General features: G+C 39.0%; 1 protein-coding gene across 1 annotated transcript; it reads right to left on the bottom strand.

Annotated features, from left to right (window-relative positions):
- Positions 1 to 437: 437 nt before the first annotated feature.
- Positions 438 to 27,973, bottom strand: sardh (sarcosine dehydrogenase). Its single transcript, XM_063013745.1, has 21 exons — positions 27,823 to 27,973; positions 25,880 to 26,206; positions 24,907 to 25,085; positions 24,653 to 24,832; positions 24,379 to 24,502; positions 22,933 to 23,033; positions 20,284 to 20,388; positions 19,195 to 19,324; positions 18,393 to 18,479; positions 16,741 to 16,831; positions 15,146 to 15,287; positions 10,558 to 10,641; positions 10,141 to 10,254; positions 8,934 to 9,072; positions 8,538 to 8,651; positions 7,509 to 7,656; positions 6,592 to 6,685; positions 5,561 to 5,723; positions 4,646 to 4,814; positions 3,007 to 3,142; positions 438 to 1,243 (listed from the first exon to the last, which is right to left on the bottom strand). The coding sequence occupies exons 2-21, from the start codon at positions 26,199 to 26,201 to the stop codon at positions 1,109 to 1,111; spliced, it is 2,757 nt and encodes a 918-aa protein (XP_062869815.1). The 5' UTR covers positions 26,202 to 26,206; positions 27,823 to 27,973; the 3' UTR covers positions 438 to 1,108.

The raw sequence follows: 27,973 nt of genomic DNA, 5'->3' as shown, positions 1-27,973 counted from the left end.
TCTCTATTAGTCTCTCTAATAGTCTCTATTCACCTCTTTGAGGCTGCTCTTGATCTCACTCCTCAAAAGCTTATAGCAATAGTTTCCATTTAAATCTGCGAAATTGCGTTTTGGATTTTTTAACTAAGGAGTTGAAAATGTAGCATGAAAAGCAGCAAGTAGGAAATAAGATTTGTAATCACAGCATGTTGTAAGGATGAAAATTAGGATTAAAAGCAATAATATAAGGCTTGTATTCGCAAAACTGAGTTACAGATCTGATAATGCATCCTAAATTTCCTTTGGGATCAATAAAGTATAAATCTATTTACCTAATGCATTTCTGATGCATGAAGTTACAACTTACTCATGATGTATAATTTCTTATAAAAGAACATTAACTTCATAATCATGATATCTTCTTAATGATACATTCATTCTCAATAAAAATAACATGCTGAAATTTTAGTCATTTATTTTGTGTTACAAGTTAGGGTAACAGTTTTTAAACATTCTTAGTAATTTAAGAATTACACACAACTATTTCATTATCATGACATAATCTTGTTCATCTTTAATCGGAAACAGATTTCACATCATGTACAATACAAGCCTAAAGTGATGCTCAGATTCAAGAAATCTTATAAACACTTTGCTTCTCCCGGATGTGTGTGTACATGTGTGGATACCTTAGCTTTAGTTACACTGATCCCTCTCAGAAATAATAAGCTTACAGCTTAAGTAAATCAATTAACAGAGCAGCACTGTGCCAATGTGAAATGTGTGTAAACTGTATACACATGTAAACTGCCACACAGTCTCCATTATAAAAAACGTACCAAAGTCTTCACGTCTGTGTAACCACGCTCCATATAAAAGACAATTCTGTAATATTTATACTCATTTAAATTAAGTACTAATAATTTTTTAAGTTTTGTTCATTTAAGACTGTTAGTTTACCTTCCAGCTTGTGGTGGTTTTTCCAGCTTGTTTATCTCTCTTCATATCTTTAAACACTATCCATGAAGAAAAATAGCAGCTTTTCATTCCTGGATCCTCACAAACATGAACCGCTCTCCATGAATGTTTAGCTTTACCTCCTGCAGCTTCAGAGGTGAGTTCGAGACATTTACTCTGCACTGTAGATGCCCTTAACACGCTTGTTCTCGGGGTCGAAGGGGGATTTCAGGTGAGCTTTGGCCTTATACACAACACCCATTCTCTCCAGAGTGAACTCACCACTGCGGATAAAGTCAGGGCTCACCTGAAACGGACACACACACACACACACACACACACACACACACACACACACACGCTTGTTTTAAAAGGTTTCAAGCATAAATCAGTCATAAACCTACTTCACTGAGGAAATTGTTTAAATCTTTTCAAATCAATCACAGCTCTACCATCTTCATCTGTTTTAGTCTCTATCATCCCTCCCTCTCTCCACATCCATCACTTACATCTCCTTTCCTTTCTCTTAATTTCTTTTAACACATCACTTTATTTATTCTCACGTTTAATAAATTCTGTCCACATTCCATCATAAACAGTGCAGAGATTCAGAAAGCACCGTAAACAAAAGCCAGCGTGACCTTTGAGCTCAGGGCCGTCCAGGGCAGAGGCTGCAGTAATTAACCCTCTATTGGACGTGCGCTGACCAGACAAACACGAGGGCACCAATTATTTAAATTGCATTTGCATTGCATTTTCTTGAAACATTAAGTAGGTAGGTTTTTTACTTTAATACTGGATCAGCTGAGATTTTAAATGCATAAAATGTTTTTTATTAAAAACGCCTTTTTGTGTTACATTATTTGCAAAGTCCACTTGGTTACTGTTAGAATGCATGAAGATCAAAACAAAAATGTTCTAAGGAAAATAAATACATTAATTAATTAATAATAATAATAACAACAATAATTCAGTATAAATCATCATTAGAATACAAAATAGGGTTCAAAGAATGTCCTTATTTTTGTTTATTCAGATTGAGCCATCACTCCAATTACAAAGGGATTGCAAGCTTGTAAACGTAATGACTAACTGGATAAAGCGTGGACCTACTGGAGCTCCAGGTCAGTGAACAAATGTGTCTGGAGGGTGATGTGACCGTAGCAGCGGTCAGGTGCACTTGTTCAGCTCTCCTAACTGGAAGAGGGATTGAAAGCTACCACACCTGTCCCTCTGTATCTGACCTGCCGTCAATTGCCATTACACACACACACACACACACACACACACTGCAGACCTACACCCACATACATCTAAATAAACCTACTAACAGACCCACACACAGAACAAACCAGCCAGTGAATTCCAGACAAAGTGAAGACAGGGCAGGAGACAGGGCAGGAGACAGGGCACTGGAGAAAGCTCGAGAGAGGTGTGTAGGTGTGACCTCTACACTCAGCGGCATAAGTATAAGTATAAGTGTCTAATTGCACTTGTAGTTCATGCACATGTCAGTAGTGCAGAATATAAACAAGCTTCACACAGATAACAGAAACATTTCCTTTCTCTGTCTGGGCAGTGATAGCTCAGTGTTTAGGGTACTGGACTAGTAATCAGAAGGTTGATGGTATAAACCCCACCATCACCAAGCTGCCACTCTAGAGGTCCAGAGGAAGGCTCTCATCCCTCAATAACCTGAATTGTATTTATACTTGTAAGCTGCTTTGGATAAAAGCATCTGCTAAATGTAAATGTTAATGATAGAATGGATTGTGTGTACAGTTAAAGTCAAAAGCTTACAAAAGCATGTAAGGCACACGCCAAATGACATAATAGGTTTGTGGTGGTGTAAAAAAAAGTTACTGTAGAAATATTTGGACCCAGGATATAGTTGAAACACTATAAAAAACATATGCAATTTTATTTAACTTGATTTGTATACCATTCACAAAACTCATCAGCATGGTAGGCTGTATAGCCCTTGTGGTTAACTGGTTAGTTGGGACGTGTGTGTGTGTGTGTGTGTGTGTGTGTGTGTGTGCAAGCAAGTTTATATTACACTGTACTTACCACTCCTCCATCTGGGTTTCGGATATATCCATAGCCAATGGTTTTATTGATGGCGTAGCCAAACTCGGCACGACGCAGGTGGCCAACAGGAACGCCGTTTCGGAAGATCGCCTCCAAACCAAACATGGGCACTTTCCTACAGAAGAGAACGAGAAACACAGGCGGTCAGTTTTTATTGTCGTCCATGTGTACTTGTGTACAAATGGATAAAACCTTCTGGTTTATGTGATACAGAATGATTCCAGGCTGTGGTTATGAGATTACATAATGCTGAGCTGATTAACACTGAGACATAAAACATCCTAAGAAGCAGCATATGACAAATCCCATTACACGTTAGCCTGGGGTTCTACATATGCTACTGCTAATTTTTGCAGTCTCCAAGCTAAAGCAGGGAAGCAAAAAAACAGACAGAAAACAAATTTTCATATTTACAGTCATCAGAAATGGAACGTGAACATACACCACATTAGCATATGTAAGTGTTTACAGTGTAGAATATTCAGGATGTTGTCATAGGAAGCCCTGACTCATTTAGTCACAGGTAAACAGTTAGCTGGTGCTTATAACCCTTGGAAACTAATAATGTTTGGACAAATTTTGTTTGATTTACAGACTCAACACATCTTCAGATTTGAATTCACTCCTTTTTAGGTTTAAAATCCAACATACATGGAGTCCTACTGAGAAACATACAGCATTTACAAACCATTATGCTTGCTTAAGGCACCTTATGACCAGCATTTTTTGATGTGTTATAATCTAACTTTACAGATGAATGTTAAATCCCAAACAAATACATCGGTTCCAAATAGTGCATGCATTTAGTTTTTCATCAATAGTTCTTCTTTTTTGATTTATGTAATTATCCAATCAGGACAGTGGTAGCTCAGTGGTTAAGGTACTGGACTAGTAATTAAAAGGTCCCTAGTTCAAGACCAACTACTGGCAAGGTTGGCACTGTTAGGCTCTTGAACAAGGCCCTTTACCCTCAGTTGCTTGTATTGTATTCGGTCACAATTATAAGTCGCTTCTCATAATTTATTTACTGATTAGGATTTTAATGTCATGTTTTACACACTTTGGTTACATTCATGACAGTTACACAAGATTCATAGTCATGGACAATCTTGTATCTCCATTTCACCTCACTTGCATGTCTTTGGACTGTGGGGGGAAACCGGAGCCTCTGGAGGAAACCCACGCAGACATGGGGAGAACATGCAGAACATGCAAACTCTGCACAGAAAGGACCCGGACCGCTCCATCTGGGAATCAAACTCAGGACCTTCTTGCTGTGAGGCGACAGTGCTACCCACCGAGCCACCGTGCCGCCCTCGCTTACGACTAAAGCACCTGCCACATGCCACAAACATAAATCTAATCTGCCAGTCACGTGGCAGCAAAGCAATGCATAAAGATCCTACGAATCATGAAAAGAGCCTAAGCTGACATTCACATTGTTGGTCGTTGGTGTCAGATGGGTTTAAGCATATAATAAACCACCATTTTGTACATTGACCCTGAACTACTCCAGAATCAGCAGTCATATCAGTCAATGTGGTTCAGGATTAGTTTAGCTTCAGATTCACAGCTTTGAGCTTCTGCAGATGACTGTAGTTACTGTTTTAACACTCACTCGTCGATGGTAAAGCAGACGATTCGACGATGCAAGCCCTTGGACTTTTGGGCTTCCAGTGCTTCACGACCAAGAAACGGGATGGATGATTTCATCTTGCAGGTGAATGCAAGACCTGCCTCCAGGGGGGTGTCATCAGGGCGAAGGTCAGCATGCCAATGTCTGTAGCCTGAGACAAAAGGGAAAAGAAGGTCAGAAAGAGAAAGGGGCAGGTAAATTATTTAAATCACTTCCATTTTTCAACAATAAAATATAATGTAAAAAATAAAATATAAAACACTGACGCTTGCCTACAAAGCCAAAAATGGACCAGCCCCAAGCTACCTTCGTGGCCTAATCAAACCCCGCTCTGTACCACGCAACCTCCGAGCCTCTAGTCTCGCTCGATCCTCCACCCAGGACTCGAGGAAGACAAGCATCAAGGCTGTTCTCTGTTCTAGCGCCGAAGTGGTGGAATGAACTTCCTCTGTCTGTCCGAACATCTGAGTCTCTTGCTGTCTTTAAAAAACTATTAAAAACCCACCTTTTTACTAAACACTTAGGCTGACTTGTACTTATTTACTAACATTTTGTTCCAGGTTTTAGCAGATGTATGTTCTTCGACTGTTGTTTACCTAAACCTGAGAAATAAAATGTTCACTATAGAAGCACTTCTGTAATAAGACTTCTGGATAAGAGCGTCTGCTAAATGCTGAAAATGTAAATGTAAAAATAATGGCTACTATTATGTTAAATTTCTACAGTAAGTTGGACACAACCTAAAACAAACAACTTTCCTTAACTCAAACCTTATACCACATCTCAAGTGCTGTCTACCCCACTGTTTAGTTCTTTAAAAGCAAATATTTCACAGTAAGCTAATTCCACTCCTAGTAATTGTCAAATAATAAAACTGCAAACAAAGACAGTCTGAACCTTTTTCAATGCTAAGCGAGTCGATCGCTCTATAGGCTGCGTTTTGGACACCATACTTTGCACCAGCAGTCATGACAGCATTGTAGACAGGAAGACAGGAGGATTTAGGTATGTGCAGCTCCCAACCAAGCTCTCCCACAAAGGACAGACGCATAGCTCGAACCTGCACAAAGAAAGTTGTTCATATTTCAAGCACTGACAACTAAATGTGGATAAGAGACTTTTCAGAACTTTGAAACATTAATTTGAACAGAAATTTGAAACATTACCTTTACTGCAAAAACAGCTAAACTTAATACAGACAAGAAAATAATCAATTCAGCTGTGATCTACTGGGAAAGAGAACTAGCAAAGCCACAATGCAGCAGCTATAATCACAGTACAGTTATTTTTGTATGAGCCCAAGTTGTTGATGTGAAACTTGCCCAATTGCACTGACAAGATGCTGGTACCTGTGCACACACATTACCACCGTAAAAGAAAAAGCTGTTTTGGGCCAGTTTGACAATGAATTAAAAGTTTGTGTTTTAGTTGTCCACTTCACGGGTGAGCTTCCAGATCAAGTGGACTCCTGCCAGACTGTCGAGGGCTTTCCAGGATTGAAAGGCATGGATGTAGTTTTGAATTTTTGATTGGTGAGGATTGCTTAATACTTTCTATCATTATTATTGCTTATCACTGAATGCTGTAAATAAAGCTGTTTAACAAAACTCTTGAGTCTGTAATATTATTGCAAAAGTAACATTGCAGAGTCCTTACAGTGAGTTTAGACAAAGCAAAGTCAATGTATATTTAACTTATTTCTGACCTGCATGCTGACAACATGTCGGGAAGGATTGGTGTATCTGGGTCTGAATTTAAAGATATGCAGGCTACTGGTTTACCTCAAATAACCGAGACAACTAGCGGAACAATTTATTTAATATATGCTAAGCACCATCTAATAACTATTTAAACCCATGTAAAACAGAAGCATACCTGTTCAGAAAAATAGGAAGGAGATACAGAGAGAGAGAGAAACGGCTACTGACCTTGTGTCCAGCAGCGGTCACAATTTTATGAGTGGAAAACAGGAAGGCCTCATTGCTCAGGTCGGCATCAAGAACCTCCTGCAGCAAATCTCGACTGCAAACACACACGTTAATAACAGCCACTGTCACTCAGATTCACTGATACACTAACATGATAAAGATCTCCGAACATAATTAGACGTTATTAATAATTAAAAGAAGCAAAGGGAAGTTTCAGTAATTTCTTTTGTCATGTGACCATCTGACTTTCTTTCCTCCCTCTATCCATCTGTTCTTCTTCCAGGAACAAGCTTCTGTTTTGGATTGGCTTTCACATCTCCAGCTCTCAATCTGATTGATGTAATTGTTAACGAGTGGCAGCATTAATTAAATCCTTTCAGTGCCAGAATGTGCAGAAACAGACTTTTCCCGTCATCACGAATATCATTATCCTCTATCTTTATCTGCCACACACTCATGTGCTGAACTGTGACAGCCATGCTGGTTCTGAGCTATTTATGTTAGATATTTAACAGTGCTATTATTGTAGTTTTTTCAGGGCTGCATAATTTTTATGTAAATATTATATAATACACATTTAGATACATAGTTTAAGGTCAGTTTAAAATTGATGTAGTAAAACCAGTAACCAGAGCACCTGGAGGAAACCCACACAGACACGGGAAGAACATGCAAACTCCATACAGAAAGGACCCGGACTGCTCCACCTGGGAATCAAACCCAAGACCTTCTTGCTGTGAGGCGACAGTGCTACCCACTGAGCCAGCAATGACACCTTAATGGAGTGAGAACTAGTTATCCATGGTTGTTTAGTCAGTGTTTAATGAAATAATAATCTCACACAAACACTCCCAAATTACAGTGGGGTCTTTATCATGAATACACATAAGTGTGTGTGTGTGTGTGTGTGTGTATACCTCTTAGGTCCCTGGATGCTGATCATGCCCATGTCCTCTGAGTAATCAGTGAGGGTACAGTTAAAGCCCTGATCCTGTACAACTGTCTGTATGTGACTCCAGTTGTGCTGTGCCACACCCCCTCCTACAGCTAGGTAGTACACATCTCCTACACACACACGCACACACAATGAATAAAGTAATGGACACATACAAATGGAACTTTTTAAAAAGTGAAATAAGTGAAACATTAACAAAACGTCCTGCTACTCTAAAATATTTTTACGAACAAATGTTATACTGTAATACATACACTATACAGCCTAAAGTATTAGGACAGCTGACCATGAGTTTGTTGGACATCTCATTTTAAAAACAAATGGAAAAATAGAGTGACCTACGTATATGTGATCTTTTCATTTACAACAACAGTCGCTCTTCTGTGGCTTTTCAGAAGACGTTAAAGTATGTCTGTGCTAATTTGTGCCCACCGAGTTAAAATAAATTCTATGGCTGGGCGATGATGTTGGTCAAGAAAGCCTTAAGTGATGTTTTAGTTCATTCTAAAGCTGTTCAGTAGGGTTGAGGTCAGGGCTCTGTGCAGGTCACTGGAGTTTCTTACTTTGTGCAGAGTGACACAGACATGCTGGAACAGGAAAGGACCTTCCCTAAACTTCTGCAGCAAAACTGAAAGCATAGAATTTCCTGAACACATGTTCAAACATGAAAAGGGGTTCTTAATACTTTTGTCTATATGGTGTACAGTTACTGTGACAAAGGATTTTGGCTACATTATTCTTCTCTAAACATTTACCACCATAAAGTACATACATTCTACATTGACCAGCTTACAAAATCCTCATGTGTTAGCAAAGTTAGTTAAAAGAAAACAAGACTAATGAAGCAATAAAGTAAGTACACAGAGTACCAAACTTGTACAAGAGTGTTCTTGTCTCTCATGTTTGTTTCAGTTCATTTGAGGTGACGATACGAAGTACGTGAGGAACAGAACGTTCCTAAGAAACCCTGTGTTTGTACAGTTGTGCCCACCATTAGATTCAGGTGCCAGTGGGAGGCAGGCAGGGCCTGATTCCAACCGACTGACCGTGAGATCTGCCTCAGTCCCGCCCTTCTTATTCAACATGCAGGTGTACACAGTAGATCCTGAAATAGACACACACACACACAAACAAACTCCTGTCATTAGGAGAACTCAGGTCCATAATCATTGTTTGATATATTCATGCTATCTGTATTCATTTTGATTATAGTTACAGATTTAAACCTGCATGACAGTTGCTCTTTTATTTAACGGATTGTAAAACATATCAATGCACACACACACCTTCTGTGTTTAAACTTCATCAGGCATGTTTATACAGGCTTCCATTAGGTTACTCAAACCAGATTCTAAACAATTAGTATTAGTATTATCGATGGATTCACCTGGTGCCTTGTTAACATCAGCGGTGAACAGCCAATCAGCTGCTTTCTTGGCATCAGGACCAGACAGGTAAAACTTGCCGAAGTAGGACATGTTGAATACAGCCACAGAGTTTCTACAGGCTAAACATTCGTCTTTGATCTGCAAACACACACATCATAAATAATCAGCCGTTTAGTTCACAGTACGTGATGAGATGTGTGGGCATCTCCGCCATACAGTTTCACACCAAGGCCGTAATTATTCTTCATATTAAATACGATAATGTGCATGCAGGATGGTTGCTGCGTGTTTCTTGCTTTTCTTTATGTGCATGTGCATGAGACAGACACGATATGGCCAAAAGTATTTGGACACCTGACCAGGAGCATGTTGGACATCTCATTCCAAAAACAAATAGTATTTAAACAGTGACCTCTGTGTGATCCTTTCAGCTATAAGAGCAGCCGTTCTTCTGAGAAGGCTTCTCACCAGACTTTGAAGTATGTCTATGGGAATTTGAGCATTTGTATGGCTGGGCAATGATGTTGGTCAAGAAAGCCTTAACTGATGTTTCAGCTCATTTTAAAGTTGTTCAGTGGGGCTGAGGTCAGGGCTCTGTGCAGGAGCCCACTGAAGTTTCTTTTAACCAAGCTTTAGTTCACGTCTTAACAGAGCTTGCTTTGTACACATAAATTCAATAACTAAAAGAGGGGTCTCAATATTTTTTATCCATGTATGTACATCTAAAAAAATGTTTAAAAAAAAAAAACCTTTTATTTATTTTCCTTTTTTTGTTGCATTTTTCCAATTTAGACATGTACAATTTCCCCCTGCACTCACACCTTCCAGTCCACCACCACAGACACCGGACACAGATTTGAGTCCAGTGATGCCACTGACCTGATCAGGAGCTTTACAAACACAATTGGTCTAATGGTGTCTGCAGGAGACAGCCAGATTGGGCTGCAGAGCTCTGAGTATGTTTTCCATGTAATCATCAATATTAGCATATAGTAAATAATATAAAGTAAAAAGATAATTGATTTGAAATATAGGTTATGAAAACATTCACCATAATTAAGGTTTTAAAAATAGTAACACCCGGAATTTTCACCTCATGCAGGATTTATAGGTTTAGTCCAAACAATAATAACACTATAGTCAGAGCTGCACTATTTACTGTGCTGTTAGAACCCGGGGAGATTTAGACTGCTAAAGCTTACTTGCCGTGTCATGATGAGGAGGAAAGTCGAAGGTGTACTCTTTGCCCAGAAGCTCATTATATTTGTAGTTGCTGTTCTCAGAAATGTCATAGGCCCCATAATAATCATAATCTAGAACCTGCATACAGAACAATAACTTCAATATTTAATTATACACAGTGCAGAAATGATCATCTATGTTCATACAACTTACAAGTTTATTTAGTAGCCTTAATGGATATTAGGAGTTCTTACAATACCAAGATCTAGGAAAAAATTGGTATTTAATAATAATACCAGCTTAATTTGATGATATTTGATGTAAACATCAAATAACACTGTAAAGTCTTTAAGTATCTTACTTGATGGTTATGTGCATGCATATAAGACAACTAGAAATTTTTTTAACTGTAAGCAAGTGTGTGTGTGTGTGGTGTCTAACCGGTGCTGGTCCCTCTTTGTTAAACCAGCCTGGTCGTTCCCAGCCATGTCGCTCCTGAAACACACAGCCCTGTTCCAGCAGCACCTACAATAGAGAAAAGACGTTAGGTAACACAACCCTGTTCCACAACATACGTAATATTAAACACTGAGGAATACAGTACAACCCTGATCCATAACATACGTAATATTACACACTGAGGAATACAGTACAACCCTGATCCATAACATACGTAATATTACACACTGAGGAATACAGTACAACCCTGATCCATAACATACGTAATATTACACACTGAGGAATAAAGTACAACCCTGATCCATAACATACTTAATATTACACACTGAGGAATACAGTACAACCCTGATCCATAACATACTTAATATTACACACTGAGGAATACAGTACAACCCTGATCCATAACATACTTAATATTACATACTTAATATTACACACTGAGGAATACAGTACAACCCTGATCCATAACATACTTAATATTACACACTGAGGAATACAGTACAACCCTGATCCACAACATACTTAATATTACACACTGAGGAATACAGTACAACCCTGATCCATAACATACTTAATATTACATACTTAATATTACACACTGAGGAATACAGTACAACCCTGATCCATAACATACGTAATATTACACACTGAGGAATACAGTACAACCCTGATCCATAACATACTTAATATTACATACTTAATATTACACACTGAGGAATACAGTACAACCCTGATCCATAACATACGTAATATTACACACTGAGGAATACAGTACAACCCTGATCCACAACATACGTAATATTACACACTGAGGAATACAGTACAACCCTGATCCATAACATACGTAATATTACACACTGAGGAATACAGTACAACCCTGATCCACAACATACTTAATATTACACACTGAGGAATACAGTACAACCCTGATCCACAACATATTTAATATTACACACTGAGGAATACAGTACAACCCTGATCCACAACATACTTAATATTACACACTGAGGAATACAGTACAACCCTGATCCACAACATACTTAATATTACACACTGAGGAATACAGTACAACCCTGATCCACAACATACTTAATATTACACACTGAGGAATACAGTACAACCCTGATCCACAACATACTTAATATTACACACTGAGGAATACAGTACAACCCTGATCCACAACATACTTAATATTACACACTGAGGAATACAGTACAACCCTGATCCACAACATACTTAATATTACACACTGAGGAATACAGTACAACCCTGATCCACAACATACGTAATATTACACACTGAGGAATACAGTACAACCCTGATCCACAACATACGTAATATTACACACTGAGGAACACAGTACAACCCTGATCCATAACATACTTAATATTACACACTGAGGAATACAGTACAACCCTGATCCATAACATACTTAATATTACACACTGAGGAATACAGTACAACCCTGATCCACAACATACTTAATATTACACACTGAGGAATACAGTACAACCCTGATCCACAACATACTTAATATTACACACTGAGGAATACAGTACAACCCTGATCCACAACATACTTAAAATTACACACTGAGGAATACAGTACAACCCTGATCCACAACATACTTAAAATTACACACTGAGGAATACAGTACAACCCTGATCCATAACGTACTTAATATTACACACTGAGGAATACAGTACAACCCTGATCCATAACATACTTAATATTACACACTGAGGAATACAGTACAACCCTGATCCATAACATACTTAATATTACACACTGAGGAATACAGTACAACCCTGATCCATAACATACTTAATATTACACACTGAGGAATACAGTACAACCCTGATCCACAACATACTTAATATTACACACTGAGGAATACAGTACAACCCTGATCCAAAACATACGTAATATTACACACTGAGGAATACAGTACAACCCTGATCCATAACATACTTAATATTACACACTGAGGAATACAGTACAACCCTGATCCACAACATACTTAATATTACACACTGAGGAATACAGTACAACCCTGATCCATAACATACGTAATATCACGCACTGAGGAACACAGTACAACCCTGATCCATAACATACTTAATATTACACACTGAGGAATACAGTACAACCCTGATCCAAAACATACGTAATATTACACACTGAGGAATACAGTACAACCCTGATCCACAACATACTTAAAATTACACACTGAGGAATACAGTACAACCCTGATCCACAACATACTTAATATTACACACTGAGGAATACAATACAACCCTGATCCATAACATACTTAATATTACACACTGAGGAATACAGTACAACCCTGATCCATAACATACTTAATATTACACACTGAGGAATACAGTACAACCCTGATCCACAACATACTTAATATTACACACTGAGGAATACAGTACAACCCTGATCCATAACATATGGAATATTACACAGAGGAATACAGTACAGTACAGGAGTACAGTGCTTTTAAGAATGTTTAAAGTCTTGGAAATCTTTTTATACCCATTGCCCCTTTGGTGCAATCATGTTGCCCACTCGTTTAATCATGTTGTAACCGAACTTTAGGTCCAACAGACTAGCAGTAGGTTTTGAGATCAGCAATATTATGTAGGGGTTGAATAATTGTGACATGGCAGTATAAAAAATATCCTGCTACTCTAAAATTTTTCTTTATTTACTGCATCAACTGATACGGTTTCATTTAAAGCAAAATCTGGCAAAAATCTGCAGAAAAGTTTCTTCAGGGGCTGAATATTTCCGATTGTAACTGTGTGTGCACTATTTATGTTTTTCTTTTTTGATTCTTCCTGGCTGGTCGTAAGTAAAAGCTGGTTGCTAAGCGACTTGCTCTCCACCATTTTCTGTAAGACTAAGCTAGTTTGAGGAACAGAGCCGAGTATGTGTGTAAGCATATGAGTCACTGTCTTTTCTGGGTTGTTTTTGCAATGGTAATGGGGTGCAGCTGGGTGAAAAGTAAAAATAATCTGTGTTTGATGGTGTGCTTCTGCATGTTTGTGTGCTCTGATCATTAAATCAGTTAGCGACTTGATTCCTGATTAACAGACAGTAGTGGCGGTTCTAGACCATGTGGGGTGGGGGGGCCAGGCAGGGGCCAGAGGCTTCTATCTTCAATAGAATTCAACATTTTATTTAGGCAGTTTTCAGTCTACATTTTCAAACACAGTCAAACACAGTCATGGACAATTTTGTATCTCCAGTTCACCTCACTTGCACATCTTTGGACCGTGGGAGGAAACCGGAGCTCCCGGAGAAAACTCACACAGACACAGGGAGAACATGCAAACTCCACACAGAAAGGACCCGGATTACTTCACCTGGGGATCAAACCCGGGACCTTCTTGCTGTAAGGAGACAGTGCAACCCACTGAGACACCGTGCTGCCCCACAGATTGCTTATATAATCTTATTAGAATTAGAAATAGAAAGAATGCTTACATAGTTCTAATTTTACAAGTGTGTGTGTGTGTGTCTGTAAATACATATGAGGTCTACAGCAGCAGACTTTCAATTAGCTTCGTCTGGTCTGAATGTTCTGCCATCTTTTCTTTTCTTTTTAAGATAACCAGTAATCTCAGTAAAAATGTAAGCAAGGCATGCATTTACAACTGAGTGTCTGGGATTCTTTCCTTAATTACTGACAGTGTTTCACCATGGTTTTGCTTTTCTGTCGGGATGAGCCTCGCACGGCTGGCCAGCAGAAGAGGTATTTTTGGAAACACTTAAGCACTATCGTTTAGCAGTAGCTTAGCAACAAGTCCTTTAGACCCGTGCACACAGCCTCAAGTAAGTCGTGAGGAATTGTAAATTGCGGAGAAAATAAAATACGCTTTTGAAAAGGCAAAGAAAGAAGAAAGTTAAATTTTCTCAGAATATTTCTGTCTGAAACACACACGGCTAAAAGCTGGTAGAGTACTCAAGGTAACTGTGTTCTCATTATTCTCAAAACGTTGCCTAACTAAATAGCTGCTATTATGTAAACTTTTCTTTACTATAAAAATGTGTAGCTCAGTAAATCAGTGCAGTGATTCTTTAAATTTCATTTCATTTTCATCAACCGCTGTATCCTGGTCAGGATGTTGGCAGGAAACACTGGGCATGAGGCAGGAATACTCTGGACAGGGTGCCGGTGCATCGCAGGACTTCAGCCACTCACTCACAGACACGCAAACCCTTGGTGCTTGGTACGGCAAGCTGTAGCCTAGTGGTTAAGGTACTAGTAATCAAAAGGTCACTGGTTCAAGCCCCACCACTGCCAGGTTGCTGCTGTTGGGCCCTTGAGCAAGACCCTTAAGCCTCAATTGCTCAGACTATATACTGTAACTGTAATGTAAGTCACTTTGAATAAAGCAACTGCTAAATACCAAAAATGTAAATGTGCTTATCCAAACACCAGATTTAAAATCCATAAATTTCATTATCACTATCTTAAATGTCAACCTTAAAAAGTGTGTGTGTGTGTGTGTGTGTATGTGTGTGTGCGCATGTGTGTGTAAAAGAGAGAGTTGACCTGATGAAATGGGTCTTGTCTCATATTGCGTCCAGCCAAAGGCTCATCAAAGGGGAAGACCACCGAGTAATTTTTGGCATAGGACTCATGGCTGCGCTCTCTGATCCAGCGGTTATTGTTGGTTAGTGAGTGATGGAACCTCCTACAAGAGCAAATAAACAAACACACACACACACATTGTTGCATAATGTATAATGTTTAATGTGTTTTTGCAATTTTGGCAAATGTAATTGACCTCAGGATGTTCTGATACAAGTCAGCACTAATTATGCCTGCTTCACTAGTTTCTCTCTCTCTGTGTGTGTGTGTGTGTGTGTGTGTTTGCTTTGCTAACAGCAGCAAGAAGAGCCTGACCAGAGCAGAGTCTGCATTTTAATTAAAGAATCAACCTTAATGTCTCTCTCTCATTAAGTGATTAATCACGTTTATGGGTCTGAGATCTGAGTACAGACAGCAGAGCCACGACATGACCTCTCTCAGTGCTGAATTGTCCTTAACAATGTTTTTAGCAATGTGTAATTTAACTAGTTTCATAAAGGGGTTGCATAGATTTTTCAAGATGGCTGGCCAAGTGATCATGTTCATCTTAATTTTGCCAGTGTACCACCACTCAGGTGGCACATCAGTAAAACACGCTAGCACACCAGAGCTGACATTTCGAACTCGTCGGTTCGACACTCAGCTCAGCCATCCAGCAGGCTGGGGGTCCACATGAACAACGACAAGCTGTTGTTCATACAGGGTGGGAGCCGGAGCCGAGACCTCATAACTGATGCAATTCTGCTCTGCTGGCTGATTGATGGCGCCTGCAGCCGTGAAATAATGTGTTGATCAAGGTGTGGCTCTCCGTACACAAAGCTGGTCCACATATGAACTCGCCTCATGCAGGTGAAAAGATGCAGTCGGTACTGCACATGTGTCAGAGGGGGCGTGTGTCAGTCTCGCTCTCCTCAATCAGGTGTGGAGATCAGCATCAGTAGAGAGGAAGCAGGATGCAATCAGGTAAATGGATACGACTAGATAGGGAGGGAAAAAAATTTGCCAATGTTCCTCTAAACAGCAGCACTGATTTGACCAACAAGGAAAAGATGTGCTGCTGAAACTCCAACCTTTCAGAATTTACCAAAGAAATAAAATGAAAGAAACAGGAATGAGAAGAACGGCAAACAAGCCAAGCAATATTTAGCTGGCTGTGGTTCTTTTTCCATCTTTGTTGCTAATTAGCTACGTAACTATCAAATCTGGAACATTATTGCACATATTTAATTTTATGATTTTTTTTTTCAGTCCTTACATCATCATGCTTCCAAGTTTTTCTTTTTTAAATCAGGAATATCATTTTTTAAATAAAATTAGGATTTTTTTTTACAAACCTGTATGTCGTTTCAGATGAAACTTCTGTTTACTAGCAAATTCTTAATAATAGCACACACAGCGTCAGTCTCAGGCAGTGATTAATCAAAATAAATCTGCATGATTTTGCATGAATTTTCTTCAAAACCCAGGTACTTAAATGTGTGATAATTAATGTTAATAACATATTGTTCCAACTGGGACACACATACACAATTATGTTTATACACGCTTGCACACACCTGATGTCGTAACCATACATGTCCTTTTCAGGGCGGCCGTGAACGATCCAGTGTGCCAGCTCTTTACCGCAGCCTCCTCCCAACATCATGCCTAAAATTTCAATGTAGAAACATTACTCTCAATTGTCAAATGGGAACAGACGTGTACAGAGCACTCGCAATTGGTTCTATCGAGATATTTTTCTGATACAAGCAATTGCATATAAAATGCATATTACAGCCCTATTTTTATATTGATTTTTTGGACTTCAGATATGTGGATATGTTTTGTAGGTAATTCAACAACACACATAACCCACTAAAAATTGCCCTATTGTTTACTGAAATAACCTCTAGAATATATATCTCACTTTAATACTAACCAATAGCATGAAGCACTTAGTTTTAAGTAAAAAGCTAAAAGAACACTAGAAAGAAAATCTAATTCAGTGAATGACAAAAAATCCTAGAAAAGCACCTAAAGAACTGAAGATGTCATCCAGGAAAAAAAACTGGATTCATGGGAGGGTAACACATAAAAATGACTGCTACCCTAAAGAAACATCCATGCTTGGATATTCACTGCAATGTGCAACACTAATACCAAAGTGTTTAGAGTGAGTCTCCATTTAAGTATTTAGAGACAAGGTTGGTATTTAGTCTTTTGGCAAAAAACTTAGCTGTACCGAGGAGAATTGCAAATTACAAGGCCCTAAAAAGGCAGAGTAAAAAAAGTGACAGAAAAGGAAGGGAGACCAGTTGATGAAGATGACAGATGAAATATTAGGTGACGAGGAAAACCAGACAGTGCAAATGAAGACTTCGTGGCATTGCATACTAATGCACCTCAACAGGAATGTGTGCATGTACTCACACCTCTCTGAGGGAGTCCCTGAGTCCCCTGTGCTCCAGGACTAACAGCACTAAAGAAACTTCTCTCTACTTCATGTGACCCTTTTTAAATTAAATTCAAGTCGTTTCCCACAAATCTATCAAAACTATCAAACAAACCCACAACACATACATTTGCAATTTGCTTTTCTGTGCAACACTTGAACAAGAACTAAATAAACATGATTATAAAGTTGGCAAGATAGATATGGGCAAAAAGTCGAATATTGTGTCCCATACAAGTGGTCTGAAAAAAGGATTTATTCAGTATAAAATCTCAATTCAAAGATCACTTGACAATTAATTTGACATCACAAAAGGGCAGTTGTGGTCAACATTACAGACACCCTCGATTGTCCATAATAAAAAAGCCAATACCTCAGAAATATAATTTGAATATTTTAATTGCATGTCCAAATACATATTGTGTGGTAACACACATACAGTCATCTTTAAATGAAATAAAGAGGAAACATAGTATAATGACATGGACAGAATTAAAGGCGCCCTTTTCTTATATTTGCCTGCACAACCTTTGCTACAAAAACATTCATGGACTGTCAATGTTGCCATTCATGAGATTCCTGCACCTGTCTGCTGGCAGCTTTTTCAATTCTTCCACTATAATTCTCTTGAGCTCTTGAATGTTTGCAGGTTTTTCATAGTAGATTTCAGATTTTTGCAAGCATCAAAGCTACAATTTATATGCAAATTAATTTCATGTGAGCACTGGCATGGTGGGGACAGGTGAAAATGTGTGAATATGTCCATGTAACCTGTACCTGCACTGTTGAAGCCACATCCCAGGAAGAAACCTCTCACTTCAGGAGCCTCGCCCATCAGTGGTTTGTGGTCCGCAGTAAAGGACTCTAAAAAAAAACAGATTTTTATGTGTTTTATAACACAAGAACAAAGCAACTTGAGAAAACTGCCAAATATCTGTGTTAATTTTGCTCATTAAAAAGTTCTCACTGGCACGATTACACCCTTGACAGGACCCTGTCTTACAGGATATCACACACGTCATCCTTTACTTACTTTCTTAGACCTAGTGGTAATTTATTGACTCCAACACACACATACACGACTTTTGCTTCAACACTCCACTGTAATTTTTAAAAAACATTATCTTCCACACAAAGCTGCAACTTCTTATTGAATTAAACAAAAAAGAGACAAATCAGCTTTACTGAAATTATTACAAGTTACATGCATTTTGTATCTCTCATTTCTAATGCATAACTTTCACAAACTGTCCATCTTATGTTAGCTGTGCTTAAACATGCCTCATTCACTTGCCTTGCTGAGCCCCCTTGCTTTTGCAATAGCTCCTCACTCTGGGAACCATTGCTTTATAGGAAAGTGGTCCTTCAAATCCAGAGAGCTGTGTCAATTATACTCTCTGGATTCCCAGCAATGGATTGCTGTGGTTTTAAACTCAGCTGTGGGCCTGTCATTCTGTCTGTGAAAGTTTACCTGTGGTTTTAATCTTAAAGCATGTTTATACTGGCAGATAATGTGCTCACTGTTTAAACCTTTTTTTTTTCTAATATACAAGTGCTGTGAGTGTGTGCACATGCATACCTGGCCCACAAACAGTGGATTTGATCCCGGTCTGTTCCAGTGCAGGTACCCGGTTGACGGCTCCCTCAATATGCTGCATGAAGACATCCCAGTCCAGATCAAACAGACTGAAGGCAAACTTATCTGATACCTGTGCAATGAAAACGCAATATTAGTACAGCCTGCTCACAAGCTCAGATCAACAGGATCATTTGTGCCTTCCTGGATGAGTTTTAAACAAACAAGTTCTGTTTAACCTGAATTTATTTCAAGTGTCAAATATACAATAACAAATGCAATCAAAAAATTGGTGTTTTTACAGCACTGTATGTTCACACAGCTTAAGAACTGTGTGTACAAGCACTCCGGTTTATAAATAAAACTGCAGGTTTTGTATCCACGCTGTCACTCTGCCTTGTCTCAGTAGTTCCTACAGGTTGAACTGAGCTGCTGGTCATATGTAAAAATTGCTCTCATTACAGTTCTAAGCCTGAAGTACTTACACTACAGCAGGAACTTCAAAATTCCTAAAACTGTGAGCCAGAAACCAAAAACATGGGCCCCCTTGTATACTGTACACATAACATATAATTAATTATTCAGTGATAAAAACATGATGGGCAATCCCAGGTCAGCTTGCCAATTCAAGTTCCACCTTCACCAAGCTGACACCGTTGGACCCCTGAGGAAGGCCCTTAACCCTCAATTGTATTTAGTCATAATTGTAAGTCACTCATGTAAGTCATAAAAGCATCTGCTAAATGCCATAAATGTAAATGGTGAACATCAAAGATGTGTGACCATACCACAAACCAATTTTCACTCCCTTAAACACCGTACAATAGTTACTGATGTGTACGTGATCATACCAACCACACGTCTGCATTCATCTGTCCACACAATAAAGAACTGAAATGTTCTGAAAGTAAAACTCTAAGCAGGTCTGTGCTGCTGTCGTGACTGAAATTGGCTCTGAACTCCCACATGACTACTGAAATTAGAAATTTGCTCTCACTCACACATCCCACTCAGGAATGCAAAGAGTTTAAGAAAAGCATCTCGGTCCTATTATTTTTGTAATGTGATAGCAAGTCTGAGAGGAACACTCACCTCATCCCAGAAGATTGGGTTCTGCTCATAGCCTCCCACGGACAGCGCGTCTCCCTGCAGACGTAGGTACACGGACGCATCGTGGTCCCTTACATTAGGCATGTTCTGAAGGAGGACACAACAAAGTTGAAGAACAACTGCATTAAATCTAACCAAGTTTTAGAGATTTGATGTGAGTAGGTTTGGGTGATGATGATTTATACCCTCTGACTACTAAAAAAAGTGTGTAGAGATTTGTGTCTTATATTATACTGCACTATTTACAACAGATTACAGATAACTGCATTACTAAGCAGTGCAGTTAGTGTGTCCAGTTTTATTTTTAGTTCATTTTTATGTTTTTACCACCACTTTATCCTGGTCAGGGTCATGGTGGTACCCGACCCAGTGCCCAGAATAATTGTCTTCAACCAGTCATGTCTGTGTGTAGATGCCCATCTTGCCAATATCTCAATTGGGGATTCAAACACTGGATCAAACTCTGGATCAAGCCCTAAAACCAGGCCATAACCCTGTTGGGCTAGTGTAATATACCACTGTGCTATCAGCTTATACTACTTTCATTTAAGATAAATAAAAAAGCATAAAGGACTACATTTAATCTATGTGTGGAGTACAATCAAAAGTCAAAACTGTATGCAAAAAAATGCCAATTGTTGTGAATTTCACAACCACAATTCTTAATATTTGTCACAAAGGCTACCTTTTTTGTTTTTATTTTTAACATGTTAAGTTTAGCAAGAAAAACAAACCAAGAAAGTGTGCAGAAGTTGTTTCCTGTATTTACATTTTTTTTAAAACATTTTTTCAGCATTTAGCAGACGCTTTTATCCAAAGCGACTTACACACAATGAGTGGAACACAATGAGCAATTGAGGGTTAAGGGCCTTGCTCAGGGACCCAACAGTGGCAACTTGGTGGTGGCGGGGCTTGAACCGGCAATCTTCTGTTTACTAGTCCAGTACCTTAACCACTGAGCTATCACTGTCCCTGTCCTGTAGAAGATGTTAACTTATTTTTACTTAAAAAAATGGCATTGGAACCAGGTGCTTCCCAACTTTCGCAAACGATTATTTTAGACATTAGAAAATAGTAATCATTTAAAAATGAACCTTTACATTAGGAAGGCAAGTGGTCATGCACCATGTCAGCAAAATGCCCCACACCACATCTGCATTATTTTTTCCTCTTTTGTTGTATACAGCATGTCCAGCCAAATATAATGACAGGTTGGTGACCAGGTGGCGCAGCGGGATATTCCGCTTGCACACCAGCACAGAGTTTCTGAACTCCTTGGTTCGAAACTCGGTGTTGCTACCGGTCGGCTAGGGGGCCATCTAGCGTGTTCGTGTTTGCTCAATGTGATGAGTTTAGAGGCTGAATTCTACCGGATCACTGAACGTCTCCTCACTCAAATCATACACAAGCTTGTATGCCAATTAGCATGTGGCTGACATATGAGGACTTCACTCTCTTGGCATAAGAGAGGACTCTGTGACTACTATAATACCAGCTACAAAGTGGACATCTGGTGGGCAAAGCTAATGACACTGCACACAAACACACACACATGCGCAAACTGTTTGCGTAATGTTTGCTGAAGCTTTGAGCTATGGCTCAGCATGATTTCTCAGTGGCTGTTGTGTGTTAGCGCTAGTGTAGAAATTGTGTTGTTGCGTAACGAAGGATAATAATAAAAGTTCCACTTTATTCGAAGACATTTACCTCCCACACCTCCACAGGCTTCTACACACACACACACACACACACACAGCAAAGTGAGTGTGTATAATGGAATATAATAATAAGGGAGACAGGGATATAAAAAGAGCTAAAAAAAACCAAGATAAACAAGAGACAGACGGAAATGTAATAAAAAGACAAAAAGAGTAAGGATGAGTAAGACCCCAACTCGATCTGGGCCCACACAGACCAGCCTGCCCTCGATCTTCGTCTTGTCCTTCTTGCTCTGTTGGGGCAACTGCCAGCAATCACTTGCTCACCACTGACTTGCTCACTCCTTGACTCCATAGCATGCTCATTAATTTGCTCCCTCAGTTGATTCCACAATGCCTCAGGAGACTCACTCTCTCATTTCTATTCTTATTTGCTTTTTCACTCCCTTGCTTGCTCCTTTACTAACTCCTTACTTGTTTGCTTCTTAACTTTCCCACTACCTCATTTGATCCTTTACTCACTCGTTCACTCCCTCGTTTGCTTCTTTACTCATGCACTACCTAGTGCACAGTACCATGCCGCCTTTATATTATGTAACAATAATAAATACACATTTCATTATTTAGTCACCATAAACTATAGAACAAACGAAAACCTGTAAACATAAATAGTTTTCTATAGTAACATGTAGCAGTAAATTTTTTTAAAAGAACTGTGGGCATCAATTATTACAATTAGGTATATTGGCAGTTGTAGCCTAGAGGTTAAGGTACTGGATTAGTAATCGAAATGTCGCTGGTTCAAGCCCCACTACTGCCAGGTTGCCACTGTTGGGCCCTTGAGCAAGGCCCTTAACCCTCAGTTGCTTAGACAGTGTACTGTCACAGTACTGTAAGTCTCTTTGGATAAAAGCGCCTGCTAAATGCTGAAAATGTAAATGTAAATATAACCAGGTTACAGAAATAATCTTACCTGGATTCCTTCAATCCTCTCTGTGACCACATATGCATGGTGCATAGCAATCAAAGGAACATTCACCCCAGCCATCTTACCCAGTTTGGTGGCCCACACACCTGACAAGAGAAACACCATTAGCTAAAGAAAATCCAGATAAAGAGACCTGCCAGCTATTTATATTTATGTCAAAATGTTAATAGACTGTAATGCACATTAATCTGTACCCTGGACCAATTCTGGGCTCATTTGGAAGAGAGCGTCATCACAACAGATGTGTTTTACAAAAAAAAAGCTTTCTAACCCCAGCTCAATTTGTTATAGCGTTATGTCTAATTTTAGCAAACTCTTTAAAAAATGATTAAAAAAGTTAAGGACACTTTAATGTGATTAATGCTGTCTGTGCTTTATAAATCAAGAAACTGTTATTACTTGATCCCTTAAAAAATTTATCCATAAAATACATACATACAGTCTCTGTGTTTATCTAATGATTATGCTATCATGTCCACTCACTGTTTTATATTTTCTTTATCTTGAGCTTTTATATAATGTTTATTTTCAGCATATTCTGTTTTACCAACACAGTTTTGCCTATATGCAATTACATGTAAATTTAAAAAAAGAGGACAAGTAACCTGACCAGGTTGGCTTTTGTAAACTGTTAATTAACTAGACCTTTTGGGGTTTTTTTTGTGGTTTTTTTTAATACAATTAAAGATTTAGCACGGTTCAGCACAGACTCAGGTGGAAAAAAAATGTTTGGCTGTGAGAAGTCAGCAGAAAAATCACCGGCTACGTTCAAACGGTTCTCCGTCACTCTGGTGACATCTGCTGGTAAAGCCATGAAATTGCATTAAAAGTTTATTTTACACGGTTTGTAAGTATTCTGATCATTAGGAGCACGTTGATGCAGCACGTAGTTTGAGTGCCACAGAGACCCAGGGTCTTTAGAGGTGAGGTTTGAACTCTAGTTTAATTTGATATATCATTTGTTATACACTGTACTGTTAATTTTTTGTACTGAGTGCCTTGCTATCCCTTTGCTGCTGTAACACTGTGAATTTCCCCACTGTGGGACTAATAAAGGATTATCTTATCTTATCATCTTATTTTATCTTACAATCTTTTAGGACAGTGATCAGGGGTGTCCATATTCATTTCCTACAGGTACCTTGGTTTTCCCTTTCAAATACAGGCAAAACAGTGAGCTGGCTAGTTTAAAGCACCCTTAGGTTTAAGCCAGTTAATAGGTGAGCATTTGATTCCACGTAATAGACCAAAGCTTTGTCTATTGTGTTTTCCCTGCTTGTGCCCAGTATTTCAGGTGGGATCCAGCTCCACAGAGACGCTGATCAGAATGAAGCAGCAACTAAATTAATGAGTTACCTTAATTGGTAAAGTATGTAAAAAGCTGTGCTTTAAAAAAAAAAAAAAAAAAAAAACAGATCAACAGTTCTTTACCTGCACAGTTCACCACACATGAAGTCTCAATAGTGCCGTAATCCGTTTCAACTCCCTTCACTCTCCTCACTCCCATATGGTCCGTCTTTACCTGAATGCCAGTCACTGGGCAGTTTTCAATCACCTGCAATTAACATTTAAAACAATTTAATATAAAGAGAATATTAAAGCCAGTGAATGCACTGTAAAATTAATAATGTTAAATTAAAGTGTGCATCATAATGCATCATAGCAAAACTGAATGTAATTCAGAGGAGAGAGTAGATTTATGTACTGTTGCACCGCGGGCAGTGGCTGCTCTGGACAGGGTGGTGCAGGTACCAGCAGGGTCCATTGTACCATCTTTGGGTACATAAAGAGTACCGTAGAGATCCTTCACATTCATAAGTGGGTAAAGCTCTTTGGTCTCAGCTGGTGAGAGCACATAGGACTCGATGCCGTACACTTTCCCCAACTGCAGGACAGTGAACAATAATGAATATACACATTATTTACACACACGCATACACACACGTCTGCATGTCTTACCGACATGAGGCGTTTATACTCATCAAGTCTTTGCTTGTTGGAGGCAATAAACAGGCCTCCATTTTGAATCCACCCTGTTTCCAGTCCTGTCTCCTCTTCCAGCTCTGAGCTGATGACATTGCGTGTGTGAGCCAAGAGCTCTACCTCCGTATCACTGGGCCTTAACTGCCACAACAAACCTGAGAGAGATGGTGAGAGGGTTAAACACAAATGTTATGAAGCCAAAAAGTCATTTGGCTTTATAAATTATTTGGATGGCCGGGCATGTATGAATTGTAAACACAAGGAGTAGTAGCTACTATCTGTTTGTTTGTTTGTTTATTAGGATTGTAACGTCATGTTTTACACTTTGGTTACATTCATGACAGGAACGGTAGTTACTCATTACACAAGATTCATCAGTTCACAAGTTTATATCAAACACAGTCAGGGACAATTTAGTGTCTCCAATTCACCTCACTTGCACGTCTTTGGACTGTGGGAGGAAACTGGAGCTCCCAGAGGAAACCCACACGGACACAGGGAAAACATGCAAACTCCACACAGAAAGGACCCGGACCGCCCCACCTGGGGATTGAACCCAGGACCTTCTTGCTGTGAGGCGACAGTGCTACCCACTTAGCCACCGTGCCGCCAAGCTACTATCTGTAAAATGAGCAATGTGGGACCCTGCTAGTAAAGTCCTGACATCACATCCCACAGTACACCTTTAGAGGTCTTCTAGAGGCAATTCCTTGGCAGGTTAGAACTAGCCTGACAGCAATTTATGGGCGTGACCATAACGTTTTAACTTACCATGTAATGACCAATAAAAAAAAATATATATAAAATAAAAAAAACCAGTATATACCTAATTATTTATATATCGATTTTTTGCTTTACAAGAGATGTGAGGTTTCAAAATGTAACATATTTTAAAGTTTTAAAGGTAATCTGTTACTAAGTACAGTTTTTTTTGCAGCATTGTGGGTACCTGCAGTGTGCCAGGTGGTGCCCGCTGTCAGTCTGTCCCTTTCCAGCAGTACCACATTGGTCATGCCCAACTTGCACAAGTGGTACAGTGTCTGGCATCCCAGGCTGCCCCCTCCAATCACCACTGCATCTGCAGACTTGGGCAGAGGTTTGGTGGGTCCGGCCTGACTGTCCTCCTGTTTGAGGGTCTTGGCGTAGGGGACGCTCTTCTCGGTGGTGTGCTCACTCTGAACGCTGTAGCAGCGAGGTGCAGTACAGTAAAGAGAACCCAAGGCTCGCCGATACTTATCCGCCCTCCTCACTGCGCCCCTCAAAAAGGCCATGACCCCTAAAATCACACAAACATTCAGAGGACAAATTTATTTATCCAGTTATAACCTTTTCTGTTTCAGGCAATTATAAACTAGTAAAAAAAAACAGTGAGATTACATTTTTACAGTCTAATAACATTATGCTCACTGACATAACCAACAAAATTGAGCAATTGCATGAATTTAAATTGATTGCTTAATCACAAGTAAGGGGCAGCTGGCCATTAAGCACAATGAGTCAAAAATAAATATGCTACCCGAGAGCTCATACTACACATAAACCGAATCAGTAAATTCACTCTAAATTCAGCATGTTCCCCTGTGTCCATGTGGATTTTCTCCAGGTATTGTAGTTTTTCTTTGCCCACCTCCTACAAACATGCAGATGAAATTGCCTAGGTGTGACTGAATGGCTGGGTAGTTTGTGATGGTGTATTCCCACTTGGCTTCAGGCCAGTACTTAGTGAAAGTACATAAATGAATGATATATAAGCAAAAGTAGAATTTTAGAGTAAAGTGGAATAAAGCAGTGTAGAATAAAGCAGAAGCACAGTTTACGGTGATGTGTTTTAATGACCTGCATATCCTTAATATTAAATTCAATGATAATTGTTAATACTGTGGAGCATTAAGATTGCGTATAATGACCCTAAAATAAACTACATATTGTGCAGCAATGAAAATATTTAAGGCAAATTTAAAAGGCCTATAATGTACATTCTTATTCAAAAGTTATGACACCACAGGTCAACAGTCATGGTGTGTTGTTTTTGTCTAGAGGTAATACATTTCTGCACATTTTGTTGCACAAATACTAATTATTTACTGATTATTTACTTTAAAATCACTAGGTCAGTGCAAAAGTTATTGCACAATTGTTTTTCTTTACCCAATATGTTGAACTTGGCAAATATTACATTTACAGCATTTAGCAGACGCTTTTCTACAAAGTTCTTTGACAGTGTATTGTTTAAGCACTTGATGGTTAAGGGCCTTGCTCAAGGGCCTAACGGTGGCAACATGGCAGTGGTGGGGCTTGAACCAGCAACCTTTGGATTACTAGTCCAGTACCTTAACCACTAGGCTTCAACTGCCCATATGTAACATAAAATAACATAACAGACATTGTGCAGTCTGTTTGTGCAGGGTGTCCAAACTTTCTTGCAAGCTGTTAGTTAATACAAAAAACTACAAACCATCGGATGATTTATAAACAAGTGCAAGAAGTAATTAAGTCATTTTAATCCAGTCCAGTGTTTTAACATTCAGGTCAGTCTGTGTTTATTTTACATTATAGCAGTTAGCAACATAGCTAGCGCTTCAGAAAGCTTACAGCACTACAACCAGCACAAATAAAACCATCTGCTTAAAAATAAGTGAATAATACTGAATAATGAATGTATTTATGTTCATATTTTACTGCAAACACACATAACACTGAATAAACACACCTTCTGCAAACGCTCGGATTTAGCTACTACAACAAACACTGAACCTGAACTTCATGTTTGCATTCATTTAATGAGACGTTTTACATTGTGCACAAATGTTCATTTCAGCAGCTTAAACAAACTGCAGGTTTTCTGAGACATCAGCACTAAATAAAGTCACTGTGTAACAAATATAAACTTACTGTGTGCAGGACTTGATCCTCCTGAACTGAGCTGATGCAGCAATAGTGTCTCCTGTTCTCAAATAACAAACCCTAACCTTAATGTAACAGTGTGAGCACTCAGATACTGTGTGTGTGTGTGTGTGTGTGTGTGTGTGTGTGTGTGTGTGTG

Source organism: Trichomycterus rosablanca, chromosome 18 (assembly GCF_030014385.1).
Source record: "Trichomycterus rosablanca isolate fTriRos1 chromosome 18, fTriRos1.hap1, whole genome shotgun sequence".
Taxonomy (NCBI): domain Eukaryota; kingdom Metazoa; phylum Chordata; class Actinopteri; order Siluriformes; family Trichomycteridae; genus Trichomycterus; species Trichomycterus rosablanca.
The sequence above is the reverse complement of the archived record's forward strand: the minus strand, read 5'-3'. Positions and strand labels throughout refer to the sequence as shown.

What these genes read in the sequence shown, in the direction of transcription:
- sardh (XM_063013745.1), bottom strand. Translation starts at nt 26,201, where the DNA reads ATGGCCTTTTTGAGGGGCGCAGTGAGGAGGGCGGATAAGTATCGGCGA. An exon ending in CACCACCTGGCACACTGCAG is followed by an intron (nt 25,086 to 25,879) that starts GTACCCACAATG and finishes CATCTCTCTCAG; the next exon opens with GTTTGTTGTGGCAGTTAAGG. An exon ending in TGATGTTAACAAGGCACCAG is followed by an intron (nt 8,652 to 8,933) that starts GTGAATCCATCG and finishes TGTCTATTTCAG; the next exon opens with GATCTACTGTGTACACCTGC.